We start from the raw sequence: 20481 nt of genomic DNA, 5'->3' as shown, positions 1-20481 counted from the left end.
CACGCCCACAGAACCGGTAGTAAAAAAAATTGAATTTCACCACTGATTTAAATAAAGGAGCAAATTTTAATTGTCAATCATGATTGGGGTGAACTTAGCTTCTCTATCGGGAAAGGCCGATCTTCTCCACTCCTTCCTCTGCAAAATGTGCATCTCTTCATTCCCATCCAGATGTTCTAGAGTCACGTGTCCACACTTGCGATAGGAATGACCCCAGGGAGGCAGAGCGGGTGAAATTCAATCCTCTTTATTTATGAACAAACCCTATTCTATTGTGTTGGCAGCTGGTTCCTAGGACCAGCCCCAGAGGGGAAAGGGGGGGGTCTGAGCAGAGGGGAGGTAAGAGTATTCTCCAAACAGCCAAAATGGCCTGGCAAAGGTAATAATGGATCCAGGAAGGGGAAATGTGGAGGAGGGCGATGGGAGTGATGGCATTGCTGTGACCGTTGCCCTGCACCAATTCCAAGGCCGAGCTCAACCACCGACGCCCAACACAGGGCACCGTGACCACCCACATCTCCAGGGCACAGAGAGAGAAGCAAAATCCTCCTCCTCCATCCGATTTCTGTTCCAAGGCATCTCTCCTTTGCAAAAGACCTTCCGTAATCTGCCAGCCAGCCAGCTGAGAAGTAAACCTTGGTAGAAAATTAGGCGAAGAGCGCCTGGGCTAAGGAACGGGGCCTTTGGGCCGCGCAATCCCCATAGCCCTGCCTTCCCCCCAGAGAGTTCGCTCCGGCCGCAACCAGAGTTGGGACAGTGTTTGCATCCCGAGCCTTCCCTCCACGGCTTAGGCGCCGTGAGGGAATCATCTTCTACCCAGTCTCTACTCCTGGCTGGCTGTGGCCACTGAGAAGTCCAAGATCCATCTTGACACGTAGGAGAGAAAAGCGGGATCCTCTCCTCAGACCCGTCGAAAGTGCTGGTTGCGAAGTAACCGAAAGAATCCAAAGCGCGAGAAATGTGCAAAACATCAGAAAGCGCAAGTGCTCCGGGGGGGGAGGGAGGGAGGCGGGGGCGGGGACCACCGCGGGAAAGGACCTCAAGCTTTGCATTACGTGAGCAAGCCGCCATGCTGTGTTCCCCTCATGCTAATGGCAGGGGGGGGAGGCAATGCCCACTCCGGAAAGGTGTGTAACCTGGGACTAAAAGAGCAAAACTCCTCCCCCCTCTCCCCCCCCCCAGAAAAATAGGCATGGCTGTCTCTGAGTGGCTGGCTTGGATACAGAGCTCTGGTATTAAAAATAGCATGCTTTCATTAAGGAAAGGGGGCCGTGCAGTTGGGGGGAGGGAGGGGCTGCTTTGGCTCCAGCTCACTTCTTCTCTGGGCTGATGGTTGCTCTGCTGAGTCACTTTGCCTCTTCTCGACTCCTCCTCAAAGCCTCATCCCTGGAAAAGGGTGAATAATGCAGCATTAGATCACCTGGATGGCAAAAGACAACCTGGCCGGAGGCCTGGGAGTAGGGAGGTTTTGCAACACTGGTGCCAGGGGTCATTATTGGTGGATCGCTTGCTAAGGGAGGGGGAGGGTGTCATTGGATACCAGCTACTAACATCTTCTATCCCAGGGGTGTCAAACTCGATTTAATTGAGGGCCGCATCAGGGTTGTGTTTGACCTGGGAAGGGACGGGTAGGGGGGGGCGTAGTCGGGGTGGGCATGGCCAGCTCAACAGCACTTGTTGAGGCTCTGTTTTTGGCCGCGAAGGCCTCCCTGAACTCAGTTTTCACTGGCAGAGGGCTGTAGGAGTCCGTTACAGCCGAAAATGGAGCCTGGGTGGGTTGCATACGGCCTCCCCGACCTCCATTTTCGCTGGCAGAGGGCTGCAGGAGGCCGTTGCGGCTGAAAACGGAGCCTCCCTGAGCTCCGTTTTCAATGGCAGAGGGCTGCAGGAGGCCGTTGTGGCTGAAAACGGAGCCTCCCTGAGCTCAGTTTTCAATGGCAGAGGGCTGCAGGAGGCCGTTGCGGCTGAAAACGGAGCCTCCCTGAGCTCAGTTTTCAATGGCAGAGGGCTGCAGGAGGCCGTTGTGGCTGAAAACAGAGTCTCCCTGAGCTCAGTTTTCAATGGCAGAGGGCTGCAGGAGGTCATTGCAGCCGAAAACGGAGCCTGGGAGGGCCCCAACCTCCATTTTCACAGGCAGAGGCACTGCAGGCCAGTTATTCACTATTTCCAGGGCAGCCACACAGACCAGATCTAAACACCCCCTGGGCCGGATCCGGCCCATGGGACTGAAGCTTGACACTACTGTCCCTTCTGTCCTTTCCCATGTGAAGGTGAGGGATATCACAAGCATCATGATATCCTTGTGGAATTCACATGGAAAGGGTTGTTGGTATAACGTCATGGACCCTGTGACATTATGGCTGTCTCATGTGTTAAATGTTTGTTTTCCCTCCCTTTCGAGTTCGAGTTGTAAGCCGCCCTGAGTCCCCCCAGGGAAAAGGGCGGCATATAAATAAATAAACTAAACTAAACTAAATAAAATGGCACAAATGACATCTCTGTTGCTTGTCCTAGCCTGGTGTATCTTCCCTTACCCGTTGCAATTTCCTCTTCTGGAGAAGATAGAGAGGAAAGTCAAACTTCATCTTCCTGCTGTTCCACCAGTGGGCCCCAAAAGCCCCTAGGGGTGATTCTCCACACGTCTGGAATGTCGCCTCCAAGTGGTTATGGGACAGAAGGGGAAACTTGCTTGGAATTGTTAAGGTTGTAAGACACCTGTATTAGTTAATGTCTTATTCTCATAGAATCTGCTAGTTGGAGAAGATGCTACCAGACTGGTGTTTTTTTTCTCAGAATGATAAACTCTGTGTATTTGAATGAAGTTTAATTGTACCTCACATCAAATCAGGTTTAGTTGGAGTTTTCACCTGCTGTTTAATTTTGATGGGTAAAACAGTAAGAAAATTTGGATCCATTTTCTCTTTCAGAACTCAGCCAAAATCCTCTCCAACAATATCAACTGATAAAAAGGATGAGATGTAAATGCAAAGATGGGAGTTATGTTTTCCTACTGTCTCACTGCTCCCATATTACCATAAATTTGGATTTCAAATCGTTTGAGGCAGAGACATCTCTGGCTCTTATTATAATCTGCAAAGCACCGGGCACCCTTGATATTATTATTAATAATATGAATAGGCACTACATTGCCTATTATAATACTTAGACAAGTTTTAGGCTTTTGGGGAAAGCTTGAATGAATCCTAAATCACCAGTATTCCCCAAGTATTCTTCAGAAGAGAATACATAATAACAATATAATTATAAATCACTATACTGATTTTTGTTGGGAGCTCTTGATGCAATACCAGACAAATTTACCAAATTTTAGAAATGTCAACTTTCCTGGACTTGAAATCTTCTGTTGCAAAAAAAAAAACAGAGTACAATTTATGGCAATACCTTCACCATTCTTAAGATCCAATCACTGGAATCAACACTCAGTCAATTAGACTACAGGCAGTCCTTGACTTATAACTGCAATGGAGCCCAGAATTTCAGTCTTAAGTCACTGTAGTCGTTAAGTCAAGAAAACATGACCGGATTCTATCTTATGACCATTTTTAACTTGGAGGGTGGATTGTAAATAGCTTTTTAAAAGCCCATCATAACTTTTGAATGGTTATAGCAATAGCAATAGCAGTTAGACTTATATACCACTTCATAGGGCTTTCAGCCCTCTCTAAGCGGTTTACAGTCAGCATATCGCCCCCACAGTCTGGGTCCTCATTTTACCCACCTCGGAAGGAAGGAAGGCTGAGTCAACCTTGAGCCAGTGAGATTTGAACAGCCGAACTGCAGAACTGCAGTCAGCTGAAGTAGCCTGCAGTGCTGCACTCTAACCACTGCGCCACCTCAGCTCATTAGGTTATACAGTTGAGGACTGTCTGTATGATATTCATTTAGGTCAGAGGTCTGGAGCCGCATGTGGCTCTTTCATCCCTCTGCTGCGGCTCCCTGTCACTCAAAATATGTGTCTCAACCGCTAAAGTGTGACACCCGCCAGCACGCAATTTATTGGGTTTTTAGACCCCCCCAGTAGGTTTTGTGGCTCCCGGTGTTTTCTATTCTGTGGGAAACGGATCCAAATGGCTCTTTGAGTGTTTAAGGTTGCTGACCCCTGATTTAGGTGATGGTGACGATAATGATCTGTTGTGACTCGTCAGGAACCTTTGGAGCTGCTATCAGACTCTGACAGCAAGGGGCCCTATGAGTCAGGCCTGGAGGAGGCGGAGGGCCCTGGACAGGGGTCTGACTCCGAGCAGGGCTCAGAGAGACTAGTTGGTCCCCAGGTAATGACTTAGCCTTGGATCAGTGAGAGAGGCTGACACAGAAACCTCCTGTGAGTTGTTTCGGGATGCACACAGGAGAACGGCTGACTGACTGTAAGGAGCAATTGAGGACTCACAGGAGATGATAACGAGCAGCTGTGGCTCATTAGGATCTCCTCCTGCGGATAAAAGACTGGTGGTGCCACGCCCTGGTTGCAGAAGTCAACATTCCGTTTCTGTTCTAGTCAAGCTCTCCGTTTGTGTGCAACCATCGAGAAAAACCACTTGAATAAGTGACTTGATTTATATGATCCTGTTTTGTAGTAGTTTATGAGTGAGGACTTTTGCCAGAGCATTTATCTGTGTTTATTTTGGGCTCGCAGCCAGCAAGAGCCGGGACTGATAAAAATATTCCTTTGAAGTTCTGTTTGGCTTTCGTTTTTGAACTGATAAGGTGAGGGGGTCAGAACAATGATCATACCTTATAAAAACCAGAAATCTGCCTTCCAACGGCCTGGCCTGGGCTATTCAGCTACCTGCACCCCTGTGCAGTTTTCTTTACTTTCCGATGTGATGGCCAAGTATTCGGAGCTGTTAGGAGACAAAAAGACATGAGTATACTTCGGAAATGGGGTTAAGCTCACCTTTCCCCACTCCTCTCTTATACAATGCAAACTCCAGGAACTGCTGGAGTTTCATCACAACCAAATGCTAAGCCAGCCTTCAGTATCTTTTTTTAAAAAATCCTGGCGTGCTTTGGTATCCCAATAAGATCAAGTGAGTAAGTTAGGAGGCCCAGAACACCTCCTCCTATTGATCCAACCAACAATCAGCTGCTTGGGCTAATCAGGCTGTGCTGAAATTGAAACGGGCTGTTTGCCGTTTGCTGCAAGGAGGCAAATTGCTGGGAGGCAGAGGCAGATTTTTTTTTTCTTGTTTTCCTCCCCAAAAGTTAGGTGCGTCTTATACTTCGGAGCATCTTATGCCCCGAAAAATATGGTACATTTTGGCTTTGCCAACAACTTATCTCCCACTGGATAAGGTCATTCCTCCTTCCACACATGCTCCAGAGATTTTCCTTTCCTAATGTATAAACCTACTTAATTATCCGCTGTCCCATCTCGGCCCTACCCAGCGTAGAACCTTAGTGGACAGGACATAGGGAATGGCCTTGAAAAATAGGAGGACAAGCCACTTGCAGACAAGCTGCTTCTCTGTTGCCTTCTCTGTTGCTGCTCTGGCCCTCTGGAACGAGCTCCCCGTGGGGATCCAGACCCTTACCACCCTCCCGGCCTTCCATAAAGCTACCTGGCTGTTCCGACAGGCTGGGGGCTGTTGAAATATCCAGCCCCACTTTAATTGTGAATGTTGTGCATTTTAAAAAATTTTGTATTGTCTTATTTATTCCCCTTTCCCTGTTTTATTGTAAGCCGCCGGGAGTCCTTCGGGAGTGGGCGGCATACAAAACTAATAAAACAAACAAACAAAACAAACAAACTACCAAGGTAATGGTCAGTTAAGAGGGGCTTTGAGGCTGGGTCAAGAAAGTAGATCGAGTAAACAGCTCAGAGAGCCTCTCTGTCATTGATTCAAAGACAAAGTGAAGGGTAGAGCACATTCAACATTGCAAGATCCTGTTACGATATTTGTCGCGATAACAACTACAATGACCTATATGGCATCCGTTTCTTTGCCTGGTCTACCTTGTTGGGCTGACGCCTAGTGCCATAGAAGCTGCCAGGAGTAATGTTGGATGTCAACATTAGCTTGGGCATTTCTTTTACTGCAATGTCTGGTTTTTGTATGAGTGTTGTGGTCAGCTGGCAGCAGAGTCGGACAGTGAGGAGGTTGGGGAGGGACATGGCATGGGCCAGTCCTGGAGTCTGGGGAAGGCTCGGATGAGGGCTCTGCATCGGAGGCAGAGAGGGGGCGGGGCAAGGCCATCTGGTAGCTATTTACTCTCTCTGGAGCCTCCGAAGTCTGACATCAGCGAGGCAGAAGAACAGTGGGAGCCTGTTCCCAGTGTGCGAGAGCTACCAGAAGGCAAGGACGATTAAGAAAACAGGGTCGACTTGGAAGTAAGGCTTGGAGATGATTGGCCCCTCCCATAAGACATAAAAGAGGAGTGAACGGGACGTGAACTTTTGCAGGAAGCAATTAATTCACCGGGGGTGGTTCAAGTTTTGAAAAGTTCATTTCATTTCATTTATTAAATTTATAGGCCGCCCAATCCCGGAGGAAAAGTTCTGTTCGACTGTACCAGGTTTGGCCTTGCAAAAGTAATTGGCAATTAGTTCTCTGGCAGCATTTCAAGGGAGATAAGGTCCGTGTTTATCAACAGTCTACTGAAAAGACCATGGCAACTCGAGCAGACATCTGTCGGAATCTTCACAGACTGTTTGCGAAGCCTTGCTGGCTGTGAATGACCATAATTCACAGCCGTGGGAATAAAAGAGGGTTTGGGGGACTAAGATTGTGATTTATGCTTTCTTAGGAAGGCCAGGTCAGAACAATGAGCTGCTCATCAGTATTCAAAATACACCATTGGTGGCATCATCCCATCATCCCTTATGGGTTATTATAGGGCGTTGGGTAGCTAATAGCCACCCAACGCCCTATATCGGAGTGCCCTGTGTTGCTCCCCCTTGCCGCTTTTCCTGCCCTAAGCCGCTCTCCTTACGCATTTTCTTGAGCAGCTGCCTCTGTCGCTGCGGCGATCTTCTTGTAGCAATAGATCATCTCCGCTACCAGCCAGATGGTCAGGACAACGATGAGGACGTACATCATGATTTCGGAGACAATAGATGCCATATCCCGATTGCCTACGGAGGAAAGGGAAAGTCAGGAATAGGGCTGTGTGAAGTGCAGGCATCCGGGTTAACTAAACTCGGTTACTTTTGTTGTTGTTGCTAGAATGGAAATTGAATACTGAGGTTTTGAGGAATTGTGGCTCACGGACCACACGGGCAAAGAATGACCTTGTTTCAGCTGGTAGCGAACCCACTTACTGTTGGGCTCTTTGGCAAACACCTAAAACTCAATGGGATTATTTCCAGTCACTGTTCTCAGAGTTCTCTTTAACCCAGTGTCCCCAAACTTGACAGCATAGCTGGCTGGAGAATTCTAGGAATTGGACTCCACAAGTCTTAAAGTTACCAAGTTTGAAGACCTCTACTTTAACCTGATATAATTAGATGAACAGAATGGAGCTACAAGAATTCCAGCATCTCAATGTTTTCCGATTCATGGACAAAAGAGCGACCGACAAAAGCGCACCCAACAAAACCACGGTGACAAAACCACGAGTTCTAAACTGCGCCGACGAATGAGCACTGAAGCGCGCTGACAACAGCGCATCAACAGAAGCGCGCTCTAACCCTAAACTTTACCCTGACCCTAAACCTTACCTTAACTTAAATCGCGCTTCTGTCGGTGCGCTGTTGTCGGCGCATTGATGATGTCGCGGTTTTAGCGACGCGGTTTTGTCGGCGTGGTTTTGTCGTGCGCGCATTTGTCAGGTCACAATGTTTTCCTCTAAAGCAGGGATCACCAAACTTTCAGACCTCAGGGATTTCATAATTTTAAATCCCGCGGACCACTAATAGGATCTGCCTAATGACCAGCTGGGTGGGCGTGGCTAGGTGGTCATGTGACTGGGTGGCCATGCCCAACTCAATGTCACTCATGGCAAGGGATGCCTCGCCAGCATCTACTCACCCCTCCCCTCCCAGCCACTCCTCGCCTGCCCGCCTGGGCTCCTTAGGGCCCCGACAGGAAGCAGTTGTTGGAGCTAAGCAGCCACCATGAGAAAGAGTTGGCAAAATAACTCAGTTCAAATTGGATTGACCGAGAAGGGGGCTCAGCAGAAGCAGCTTACTGAGGACTATGAGCGTAGGCTTTCCAAGCAGAGGGAAGACCTACGGGAGGGCAAGGCCAGGGTCGCACGCAGCCCTCCCGAGCTCTGTTTTTGCTTGCAGAGACACTGGGGGCCTGTCCTTTGCTGCTTCTAGGGCAGCACTGCGGGCCAGATCTAAGCACCCTGTGGGCCAGATCTGGCTCACAGACCTTGAGTTTGACACCCCTGGGCTACATCCATCCATCCTTACTTCTGGTTATGCTCATTGGTGGAATTCAGGCAACAACCCATCCCTCCCTCTGACATCATTCGCACTGGACTTATTTTTGCTTGCTGTTTGAAGGACGGCTTGGAGAAGTTTGATAAGTTCTGAAGCTGCCGGATTGGACACTGTAGGAAATAAGGTGGTTGAAAAGATACTCTGATCCATAAGTCATCTGATGTTTAAACTCTCCAATGGTCTACAATAGGGGTGTCAAACGCAAGGCCTGTGGGCTCGATCCGCCCTGTGATGTGTTTGGATCCAGCTCACAGGGCCGTCCTGGAAAATGTAAGAGGCTGGCCAGCGTCCCTTCAGCCTGGTCTACCCCATGCGAAGAGGAAACATGTCATCAGTTTGGGGAGTGGTGTCAAGCTGGCCATGCCCACCATTAGCCATACCCAGTGAGTGGTATCAAGCTGGCCACACCCCACCCAATTGGCAACACCCACCCAGTTGGCCATGCCTGCCTGGTCCTCCGAGGTCAACCAGTCCTGATGCAGCCCTCAATGAAAATGAGGTTGACACCCCTGGTCTACAACATGCCAACTTGTGCCTGCTCCACCACCTTTGAGGCTCCAGCTTTGGGCTTACCTTTATGAACCACAGACAGGTGGATGGTCTTGTTGACCATTATGTTGTAGGAGAATTCATTGGCATAATGGAGGGTGCGGTTGACACTGCAGATGTACTCCCCTCTGTGTTCTTCAGTCACGTTCAGGATGAAAATGGAGACATCCTGCAAATCTGCAATGTTCTTGGTACCATTCCACATCACTAGATCTTCAAAGCGAGGATCGTATATAGAGAGCTTATCATAGAAATCATAGCGAAGAATCTGGAGAGAAGATGGAGAGGACCCAGTCAGAACCAGAAGAAACAGTACTGGGCACAGAAAAATGCAATAGTAATACGATGGGGATGAGTTGAAGTAACATATTGTGAATCAATCTGAAGATAGCCACTGATTGATTCAATCTTCACAGTTTGAAGTTTGGAGATTCTTCTAAGGGAATCACTTTGTGTCCTCTATTAACTGGAAGAAACTAAAATAATGTCCTCAGGTACAAAATGCTGCAATGGAAAGCAGTGGTGAAATTCAATTTTTTTTTTACAACCGGTTCTGTGGATATGACTTGGTGGGCATGGCAGGGGAAGGATACTGCAAAATCCACATTCCCTCCCCACATCTGGGGGAAGGTTATTACAAAATCTCTATTCCCACCTCATTCAGAGGTATTTGCCGGTTCTCCGAACTACTCAAAATTTCCACAACTGGTTCTTCAGAACCTGCTGAATTTCACCCCTGATGGGAAGGCACAGCCTAGACAACTCTCCAACTGCTTCTTCTGAGTCCCAGAATGTTTTGGAAGACAATGTCTTAAATCTTCTGGACTACTTTGCTCCCTTCACAAGTAGTAGAACAGGGCTCTCCAACTTTGGAAACTTTAAGACGTGTGGACTTTCAACTCCTAGCCAGCTATGCTATAGGCTGGCTGAGGAATTCTGAGAGTTGAAGTCCCCAAGTCTTCAAATTTGCCAAGGGTGGAGATCCCTGTAGTAAAAGATCGTATCCAAAGAGCTAGTTTCAATGGTCATTGTAGTTAGTTCTGGAGATGAAACAGAAAAGGCTATGCTTTTGATCTTGCATCATAAAACAATGAGGCCGTACTGGCGCAGTGGTTAGAAGGCAATACTGCAGCTAATTCTGTTGACTACTGGCAGTTTGAGTCTCACCAGGCTCAAGGTTAACTCATCCTTCCATCTTCCAAGGTGGGTCAAATGAGGACCCAGATTGTTGGGGGCAATAGGCTGACTCTGTAAACCGCTTAGAGAGGGCTGTAAAAGCACCGTGAAGCGGTAGATAAGTCTGTGCTAGTGCTATTGTCCTTCCTTCCTTCCCTCCCTCCCTCCCAGTGGTTAGAATGCAGTACTGCAACTAATACTGTTGACTGCTGGCAGTTCGAATCTCACTGGCTCAAGATTGACTCAGCCTTCCAACCTTTCGAGGTGGGTAAAATGAGGACCCGGATTGTTGGGGGCACGAGGCTGACACTGTAAACCATTTAGAGAGGGCTGTAAAAGCACTGTGAAGCGGTAGATAAGTCTAAGTGCTATTGCTATGAAACATAATTTCTCTAGCAAGTCCTTGGAAGAGGACAGATCTGTTCTATGAGCCTCCAAGTAACAATTCCCCCATATCTGATATGTAAGGTTTTATGGTGGCTTATCTTAGGCAGGGTGCACCAATGGTATGCCATTTACTATAAAGCCGAAGACTCCGGATGACTACATGATTGCACCCATGGAGTTTACTGGCAACAACAGAAAAGTGATATGTCATTCCCTCCTCCCAGAATGTTTTTTTTAATCTTTCCAATCTGGTTTACATCGTGGTGGTCTCCCGTCCAACATTAAACAGATCAAACCCCAGACATGTCTTTTAGGGGCTGAAGCCATGACGAGATGACGTGCGATCTCAAAGCTCTGAGATCGCAGTCGACACTTTTATTGCTGGGGGGTCCCAACGGGCCTAAATCATCCTGAAGAGATGGTGAATAGGAAGATTACATCTTGCTGATCTCGGGGATATCGCAAAATCTCCGAAAGAAGCAAGGAAAAGTCTTTGAGCAGGTAATAAAAATTCCAGTCTTTTGTCAAGACTGACAAAGTCAGGGTGGCCTCAGAACGGAACGATGTGGAAAGAGAAAGTGTTTCCAGCTGGTGAGAAACTTTTATTGTTTTAAGAAAGCAGACAAGCAAACGGGGATCAGCACAACCATACTTCTAAAACAGATTAAATCTGTATGAATCATTATTCCTATCTCTACATGGTAAGCAGCAGTGAGGGTGATTCTCTACCTTGGGACATTGTTAAAATGTCCCCTCTTGACAAAAGCAGAAAAATATTCCTGGGAGAATATAATTATAGGAAGTCCTTGATCAGTGGTGGGATTCAATTTTTTTTACTACCATTTCTGTGGGCGTGGCTTTGTGGGTGTGGCATGGTTCTGTGGGTGTGGGCTGGTTTTGTGGTTGTGGTGTGGCTTTGAGGGTGTGGCATGGCTTTGTTGGCGTGGCAGGGGAAGGTTGCTGCAAAATACACATTCCTTCCTCACCCCACTAACCTGCTTTCCAGCTCCATTCTCCTGTTCACGGCAACAAAAGAAGATCGGCTGGGAGGCAGCAGGGCGTGGCCAGCCTATTTGCCGGTTCTCCAAACTACTCAAAATTCCCGCTAGCGGTTCTCCAGAACTTGTCAGAACTGGCTGAATACCACCTCTGTCCTTGATCTATAACCATTAAATTTACAACGACATTTATAACCTTTGCAGCATTTCCCCAAAGCCACAATCCAAATTTTGGCAGCATGCTGGGGTCATGCGATCACCACTTGATCACCATTTTGGCACCTTTCCAACCAGCAATGGGAGAAGCCAGACTCCCTTAATAAACTCATGGTTCATTTAACAACGGCAGCAATTTGCTCAAGAACATGGCAAAAAAAAAAAGGTGTAAAACTGGATGCGACTCACTTAAAAACCACCTTGCTTAGCAATGGAAATTCTGGCTCCCAATTGCAGTCATGCACGGAGGATTACCAGCAACGTTGCAAACCTTGAGTGTGTAAAGTCACAATAAAGTCCCACTAAACGTTAGCAGGGTTTGCCTTCAGGGAAGTGCCGAGTCGACCGAATTGCAGATTTACCAAGGGTGAGATTAAAGAGCTGCAGATGGATCCAAGATTTCTGCTCCAGGGCAGCAGCAGAAGAAAATCTGTTTTCTTTCAAGAGATGGAACTGGAGCTGTAAGAAATCAAGTCTCCCTCTGCAAATAAGAAAGGCCAAATTGATGACAGCGCTGGAAAACTGTTATCCAGTGCATCTGCAAGCTGCCAATCAAGAAATGCTGACTCAGAGGCAAAGGGGTAATTTCCGTGCAACTCTTTTGCATCCTTTTGCCCCCACTGCACTCCTACCCCAAATAAGGACTGTCCAGTTTGCCTTCTCCTTAGACCAGGAGTGGGTTTCAACCGGTTCGCAGCGGTCCCCGCGAACCAGTTGGTCGGCGAACCCGGAAGTAAGTAACTTCCGGGAACGGCGAAGGGCCCGCCCGCCCTCCCGCGCTCCTTACCCGGTTTTGATGAGTTCTGCGCTTCCACGCATGCGCAGGACGCATAAAGCACCTGCGCGATCCTCCAGGAGCAGCTGGAGCATCGCACAGACGCTAGTACGCATGCGTGCACTGCGTGCGTGCACGAGGACACCGCGGGCCCGGTTCCACCCGAACCGGTTGGAACGGGGCGAGAAACCAACCCCTGCCTTAGACCTACATGTACAGGTACTGCTGGAGTGGTTAATCCTAAATCCTGGTTGCAAAAATACGCCCTGGAACCAGGGTGGATTTGATTTAAAATAAACTCAATTTAAATCACTAGTGAAAAGGCTTGCTTTAAATCAACTCGGTTTAAATCATATTTTTTTAAAGCGCAACTGTCATCTCTGTCCCTCTGGGGCTCCAGTGCCAATATTGCAGAATATGCAATAATCATGCTACTTACAACTTAAGCTCCAGTTCATGCTGAATAAACGAAATGTATCTTAAATAGAAAACTATATTTAATTTTTTTTTCACTCCAAAAGCATTTTATTAAAATAAATTTGATCAAAGTCAAAAACGTTCGATTTAAATAAATAAAAATCCAATTTAAATTTTAAGAATCTGATTTTTTTTTTTAAATCATGGATTTTTATTCACCCTGCCTGGAACAAAGTCACATGAACACAGAGTACCCCCAAAATTACCTCAATTTGGCTGCTCGGAAAGAACAAAATCTATACCATTAATAATTGGGCACCAGAAGAGGAGGTTTATGCTGCCACTATGTAGGAAATTAGAATATGTATGTTCACTGTTGTGGCCCAGCAGGAGCTGCCACCAGACTCTGACAGCGAGGGGCCCTATGAGTCGGCTCTGGAGGATGTGGAGGACCCTGGACAGGGTTCCGACTCCGAGAAGGGCGCAGAGAGACTGGTTGGCCACCAGGTGGCGCCTGAGCCTTGGACCAGTGGAGAGGAGACAAGGGAGAGTGATCCAGAAGCCAGAAGTGAGTTGTTCCTGGATGCATGCCATCAAAGAGCTGCTAGGCGTCAGGAACAATTACGCAATTACAGGAGGTGATTGTACTCAGCTGGTGGTCATTAGGCTCCTCTCCAGACTATAAAATGTACTTGTGCACACAGCCCTCTTTGCAGAAGTCAACGCAGGAGTGAATGTCAGAGAACAGTACTGGGAGCTTGGCAGGATGGATTGCTGCCAAGCCTTATCTGTGTTTATTGCTGCCTGAATTTGTCTGAGTTACTGCCAAGGTCCTTATCTCTTTGTTTGCTTGGCTTTCAGCCACCGAGGTTTTGGTGTTTTGCTAATTAAAGTACATTCCAGTTAAGCTTGTCTCGGCATTCGTTACTGGACAGAGGAGGGGGTCAGAACAGTTCATTATGCAAGCTCTTAAACAGGGGGGACAGCTTTGGTCTGCAAGAGCTTCAGTGAATAATCAATTTATTGACCAAATCAGGGACAAATAACCTACAGCTCTTAAGACGGAAGGCAGGTTTTGGTCTGATTTCAATATCCCTGTGCAAGCGAATCAGTTCAGATCTCAGATCTGCTCCTTGTCCCAAAGCCTCCTAAATACAGAGGGAGAAAGAAAGCAGGAAGGAAGGAAGGAAGGAAGAAGGCATGGCATAAGAAAGATCAAGGAACTCGTGGCTCATCTTTTCATTGTGGTTTTGCTTGGCACCTTTTGCTGAAATGGAGCCTGAATGAGCCACCTACAAGTCAAGGATTGTGATGCCCACTTGCACACGGATGACATAGAAGAGTGGGTGTTTTTGTCTTGTTCTCCTTTCCCCCACCTCAAATGTGTTGTTAAATAACCCTTTATTTGGGCATGCATGGAGAAATGATGCATTTGCTACAGGGAATCCTCAACGTAAAGACCACATTTGGGACCAGAATTTCCATTGCTAAGCAAAACAGTCATTAAGTGAATTGTGCCCGGTTTATGATTTCTATTGCCATGGGGATTTTTAGCTGGATCATGTGGTCATTAAGCCAAGTCTAGCTTCCCCCATTAATTTGGCCCATTGGAAGCCAGCTGGGAAAACAGTGATGGCATTTATCTATCGATTTAATAGGCCACACATCTCACTGTTGAAGCAACTCCAGGCATCTTACAAAACAAGAAGATAACACCAAGTGTCCCAAAGGTGCTTTTTTCCAAGACTTTCTGATTTTTCTTTTCATCCAAGAAGCTTCTTCAGCTCAGTCGGAGCTGAAGAAGCTTCTTGGATGAGAAGCGAAACATCTTCAAAGAAAAAACTAGAAAGTCCAGTTGAGTCTTGAAAAAGCACCTTTGGGACAACCATGACCTGGAGGACTGAGAATCCCCATAGACATAATACAAAATGATTAACGTTAAGGAAGATTAAATAACCAAGAGACAATTCTGGGAGTTGAATTCCTCCAGGCTTAAAAGTTGCCAAGGTTGGAGAGCCTTGCTCTCAAATATTCCTTCTTTGCTCCAGCACACACCTTGACCAGTTCGGTGGTCCCTTCTTCTTTGAAGAACCATTCAGTAAAGGCCTCGGCCTCTGTTTCACTGCGCTTCTTGCATGAGATACAACGGATCTTGAAAGTGTGGCCGACTACAGCCTCTGTTTCTGCATCCACCTCCACGCAGCCACCTTGGCACAAGGTCACTGAAAGAGGAGAAATCGGAAGAAATTACAATCCAGTGGTATCAAAGCTCCCATCTCCAGCTTTTACATTCCATCTCTCTCTCCCTCTCTCGCTCTCTCTCTTTAAATATTTTAAAATATTTAAGGGAAAAAAATAAACGACTACAATTGTCATCAAATGTAACATTTATTACTTCATTGTTTAAATAATTAATGGAATATATAAAATTAGATTCCTTATATCATCTTAGGAAATAACGTACAGTAAATCACCACAACACTGCTCTAAACCTTAATACTTATACGGATATCACACTTCTCTGTCATCGTTCCTAAAATAAATGTCCATGTTCTTGTAAACAAAAATAGAGAAAAAGAAAGAAAAAGAACGAAAGGTGAAGAATAAATACTTTTTTTAAAAAAACAGGATTGGTTTTAAATTCTTCCCATTGCACCCGACTGATTAAATCTGAATTATTATAAACATGCTAGTTTCCCCTTCAGAGTTAGTAAATCTTTTGCCCAGAGCCGAGGTGGCGCAGTGGTTAGGGTGCAGTACTGCAGGCCACTTCAGCTGACTGTTATCTGCAGTTCAGCGGTTCTAATCTCACTGGCTCAAGGTTGACTCAGCCTTCCATCCTTCTGAGGTGGGTGAAATGAGGACCCAGATTGTGGGGGCGATATGCTGACTCTGTAAACCGCTTAGAGAGGGCTGAAAGCCCTATGAAGCGGTATATAAGTCTAACTGCTATTGCTAACATTTTTTTAACTTATATGGGAGTCAAGGTTTTTTTTTAAAATTTCCAATCAAGGATCCTTTTAAAGCAGATGTAAAGTGAGATTTGGACATTAAGTGTGAAACCTACCGGGTCAGGCTGGACAGCCTCTTAGAGCCCCTTTACTTCCATATTAAAGCCACATAGGCAGAATTGCAGCTTGCAAAGAACAGGAAACCAGTGCCTAACCACAAGATGTCTCTATGTCAAAAGTTTATGTCAATAGTCCAAGGTTCAATTAAAGTTCGTTAATGACACGTACTCCATAAACAAAAGGAGAAGTAAGACCCTCATCTCCATATAAGGATTTCTCCTCAAGGTGACCACTAAGAAATGTGTTAAGTATTTCCGTGTTGCAATGCTTTTGGGAATGTATAAGAACGCGTGCTTCGATAATGAAGGTTGTTCAGAACTTGCAATGCTAAGCCATGGGCTAGCTTTCTGAACCTGGCTGCCAAATAAACTTTTCCTGTATCCTGAGAAGTCTAAAGCCTGTCATTTTCTGCAACACTTTCTACACAGGGGAGGGTGCAGAATCTCAAAAATTCTCCTGCATTTTCTCAATAAGATCACTCAGTGTCATCCCTTTCAAACAGGCCACTCACTCAACCTTAGCAACTTAAAGATGGGTGGACTTCAACTCCCGGAATTCCCCAGCCAGCTCTGGGAGTTGAAGTCGCCCATCTTCAAGTTGCCTCGGTTTGAGAAACATTGGTTCTAGCAGGTGAAAGTCACGTAAACCAATTTATTGTAAAGTTGCAGTAACAGAATCTTGCAAGTTCAAAGTTTCAATGAATTTATATGCCGCCCAATCCCGAAGGACTCCATGCGGCTTACATAAAAACAATTTTAAAAGAATGCTAAAAAAAAATTTAAAATAGAGAGACAAAGCAAGTTAAAAAGACACAACATGCACTCAACCTTAGTGGGGCTGGACCTCGTTCAAGAGGTCAACAGCCCCAGGCCTGCCGGAATAGCCAGGTCTTAGCAGACTTTCGGAAGGCCCAGAGAGTGGGGAGTTCCCTGCAGGAGCCAAGGTGTGGAAGGTGTGGCCTGGGTCTCCTGTGGGTGGCTGAGTAGGAAGCGAAGCTAATGCCTACGGAGACCCTAAGGCAGTGTTTCTCAACCTTGGCGACTTTAAGTCCTGTGGACTTCAACTCCCAGAATTCCCCAGCCAGCTATGCTGGCTGGGGGATTCTGGGAGTTGAAGTCCATAGGACTTAAAGTCGCCAAGGTTGAGAAACACTGCCCTAAGGGGAGGAAGCAGACCCAAAGCCCGTGGAGGTCCCCCAAAGTCAGAAAGTCGAGCAAGAAGTGCCTCATGGGTACGGGGAAGGCCTTGGGAAAATCAGGGCAGGCAAGCTACCCCAACCCCTGAACAAGATCGCTTAACGACTGCATCAGGGAGAGCACAGGTGGGAGGCCATTAAGCAAGCACCTTGCTTAACTGACATTATAATTTGCAATCATAATGGGCAGTTCCATCACAGTCATAACTTGAGGACCGCCCGTACTCACATTACATTTTTGGCCTGGGCTCAGGCCCCTTTTATCTGACTTTCCCTGCTGTCCCCCAAGGCCCTTTCCTCTTCTCCCTACATACCCAACCACTCTTCCTGCTTTCCCCCAAATCTTCACCACTGCTGTGTCCAGACAGAACACAGTGTGTGTCTGTGGGTTTGTTTGATTTTTACTCCGCTCACAGGTGACAATGACTAGGGGGAGAACACCAGCAAAGCTGCCATGACTGGACAATTTGCAGACCTTGGCAGATGCCCTCTGATACTCATCCTGGTTCCTTACCTCCTATCACATCTTTCAAGGGCATTCCAAATTCACAAGGTAGATCTAGCGAAGTGGAGAAATCCATTCCTGTGGAATTTCTGCCTTGTTGATCTGCTGGAGCTATAAGAACCTCGGCTATCTGGATTCTGGAAAGTGAAAATAACTTGACCTACTTTCCCCCAATTATCCCTTTACCTGGCTATAAACAATGTCACTGCAGCAAAAATACCGTATGCTTTTTATCACACAGCAGGTTGATTCCTCCCACTGAATCCCAGGTTCTGTGGATATGCTGCAGTGCCCTCTTGTTTGAAAAGTAAGTTCCAAATAAGTAATCTGATGTCAGTTCAATTCTAACCATTCTTAGGAGCACAATTTCACACGATTTTGTTCCAAGCCATTAAAAAAATATACATTTAGAGCAGTGTTTCTCAACCTTGGCAACTTGAAGATGTCTGGACTTCAACTCCCAGAATTCCCCAGCCAGCAAATGCTGGCCTGGGAATTTTGGGAGTTGAAGTCCAGACATCTTCAAGTTGCCAAGGTTGAGAAACACTGATTTAGAGTCTGCCTTTCAATTATTATTTTTTTACCAAATTAGATGTCTAGGAGTTTGAGAGGCTGCCACAAAAGGGGTGGGTGGGATGGGACTTAATTGTCCAAAGCACACGAAACAATGGAAACTAATCAAGGAGAGACGCAACCTGGAATTAAGAGAGAAACTTCTTAACAATGAGGACTATTAACCAGTGGAACAATCGGACGTTGTGGGTGCTTCATTACTAGAGGTTTTTAAGAAGAGAGTGGACAGCCACCTGTCTCAAATGGTGTAAGGCAGGGGTGTCAAACTCGATAACTCAGTGCCCAGGTCTGTTTTCACTGGCAGAAGCATTGCAGGCTGGTCTGCTGTTTCCAGATCGTGCCTGTGGGCCTGAACCGGGAGGATCTTACAACAGTCACTCATGCCCTTGTGACCTCAAGACTGGACTACTGCAATGCACTCTACATGGGGCAGTCCTTGAAGAGTGTTTGGAGACTTCAGCTGGTCCAGAACGCAGCCGCATGAGCGATTGTGGGTGCGCCTCGGTACACCCACGTTACACCTATCCTCCACGAGCTGACTGGCTGCCTATTGGTCTCCGGATACGCTTCAAGGTGCTAGTTGTCACTTATAAAGCCCTACATGGTATTGGACCTGGGTACTTGAGAGACCGCCTCCTGCAACTTACCTCCCATAGACCCATTAAATCCCACAGATTAGGCCTCCTCCGAATTCCATCTACTGGCCAATGCCATTTGGCTACTACCCGGAGGAGGGCCTTCTCTGTGGCTGCTCCGGCCCTTTGGAACGAGCTCCCCGTGGAGATTCGGACCCTCGCCACCCTTCAGGCCTTCCGGACAGCCGTTAAGACCTGGCTGTCCCAGCAAGCCTGGGGTTGAGTTCCCCCTGCTACTCGAATTTGCTGTGCTTGCTGTGTTTTTTAAATTGTTTGTATCGTTGTCTTGTTTTTGTCTTACTTTTCTGTATTTGTTCCCCTTCCCTTGGCTTTTGTTCAGCCGCCCTGAGTCCCTTCGGGGAATAGGGCGGCATACAAATCGAATAAATCCAAATCCAAATCTAACCACTCCGTGGGCCGGATCCGGCCCGCGGGCCTTGAGTTTGACACCCCTGGCATAGGCTCTCCTGCTTGAACAGGGGGTTGGACTAGAAGATCTCCAAGGTCCCTTCCAACTCTATTCTGATTAACTAAAGTTGATTTACTTCACCAAAATCTTTAACTCTGGTTAATGATTTATATTTTGTGAACCGGACATTCCTAGTTTAAACCTTAATGGGGAAGGTTTGTTTTTTCCTTCAAAAAGTGGCAAAATGGTTTATACAAAGCTCCAAAAATGCTTCTGACTGTGTCAATATTTCTCCAGCCACCCTGGAGAAACTCAACTGTGGCACACAAGGTAGTAGAACCTCATGTTGAAGGGTCTCTCTGAAAATCCCTTGCTTCAAATATTCATATCACAAGACTTCTGGGATGAAGATGCTACTCAGTTTTATTTTCCAAACCAGAGAAAGGTGAACATGCTGATAGTGACCTGTTGTGGCCTGCCAGCTGCCAGTGGAGTTGGCGGCAGACTCAGATGATGTTGGGGAGGAACTTGAGCCAGTTCTGGAGTCTGGGGAAGGTTCTGGTGGATGCTCTGTGTCAGAGGCAGAGACAGAGCCAGGGCCGTCCAACATTTCCCAGCCACTGAAGGGGCAGCTGCCTTTGGAGACTGATATGAGTGAGGAGGAAGAACAGCTGGGACCTGTTCCAGGTGCACATATGCGCAGAGCAGTTAGGAGAGGTGAACAATGAAGGACAAGGAGTCAACTCGGGAAGCAAGGCACACGTGGACGCTGAATGGCCCCTCCCTGGCTGGGGAATAAATAGAAGGAAAGGGGAGTGGTTGTCATAGGAGACAACAGTTCGTATTTCTGAAGATTTTGCTCATTGTATTTCGTGCCAAAAAGACTGCTTGCCAAAACTTAATTTGCAGCCTTTCGGCTGGGAGCTCACAGCCTTGCAATTATCGGGAGGAACTGTTGCAGTTAACTCCTTGAAGGACTATTGCCTGGACTTTTCAGTGGGTGAATGCAATTAATTCACAAGAGGTAAATAAAGAGGGGTTTTTTTGTGACAAGGAGTCTGTTTCTTGCTTCTGCTAAAGCTGGGTCAGAACAGTGACTTTTTAGAAATTTGGGGTCTCCGCAAACACTTCAACCTGCCCAGCTGATGTTGATCACAGAAATGGATCT

The 20481-nt window shown here is 46.9% G+C and overlaps 1 protein-coding gene across 1 annotated transcript in view; it reads right to left on the bottom strand.

Moving 5' to 3' along the window:
- Positions 1-231: 231 nt before the first annotated feature.
- The window catches only part of SCN1B (sodium voltage-gated channel beta subunit 1), a 31649-nt gene continuing 11399 nt past the window's right edge, over positions 232-20481 (bottom strand). The window contains exons 2-6 of the mRNA XM_032228604.1: positions 14981-15147; positions 8981-9224; positions 6952-7093; positions 4753-4862; positions 232-1386 (exon numbers count right to left, since the gene is read on the bottom strand). Of these exons, the coding sequence (XP_032084495.1) occupies positions 4796-4862; positions 6952-7093; positions 8981-9224; positions 14981-15147 (620 nt within the window). The 3' untranslated portion in view covers positions 232-1386; positions 4753-4795. The remainder of the gene's footprint in view (positions 1387-4752; positions 4863-6951; positions 7094-8980; positions 9225-14980; positions 15148-20481) is intronic.

Source organism: Thamnophis elegans, chromosome 12 (assembly GCF_009769535.1).
Source record: "Thamnophis elegans isolate rThaEle1 chromosome 12, rThaEle1.pri, whole genome shotgun sequence".
NCBI classification, from domain to species: Eukaryota; Metazoa; Chordata; class Lepidosauria; order Squamata; family Colubridae; genus Thamnophis; species Thamnophis elegans.
Note: the sequence above shows the minus strand (reverse complement) of the source record. Positions and strands in the feature narration are given on the sequence as shown.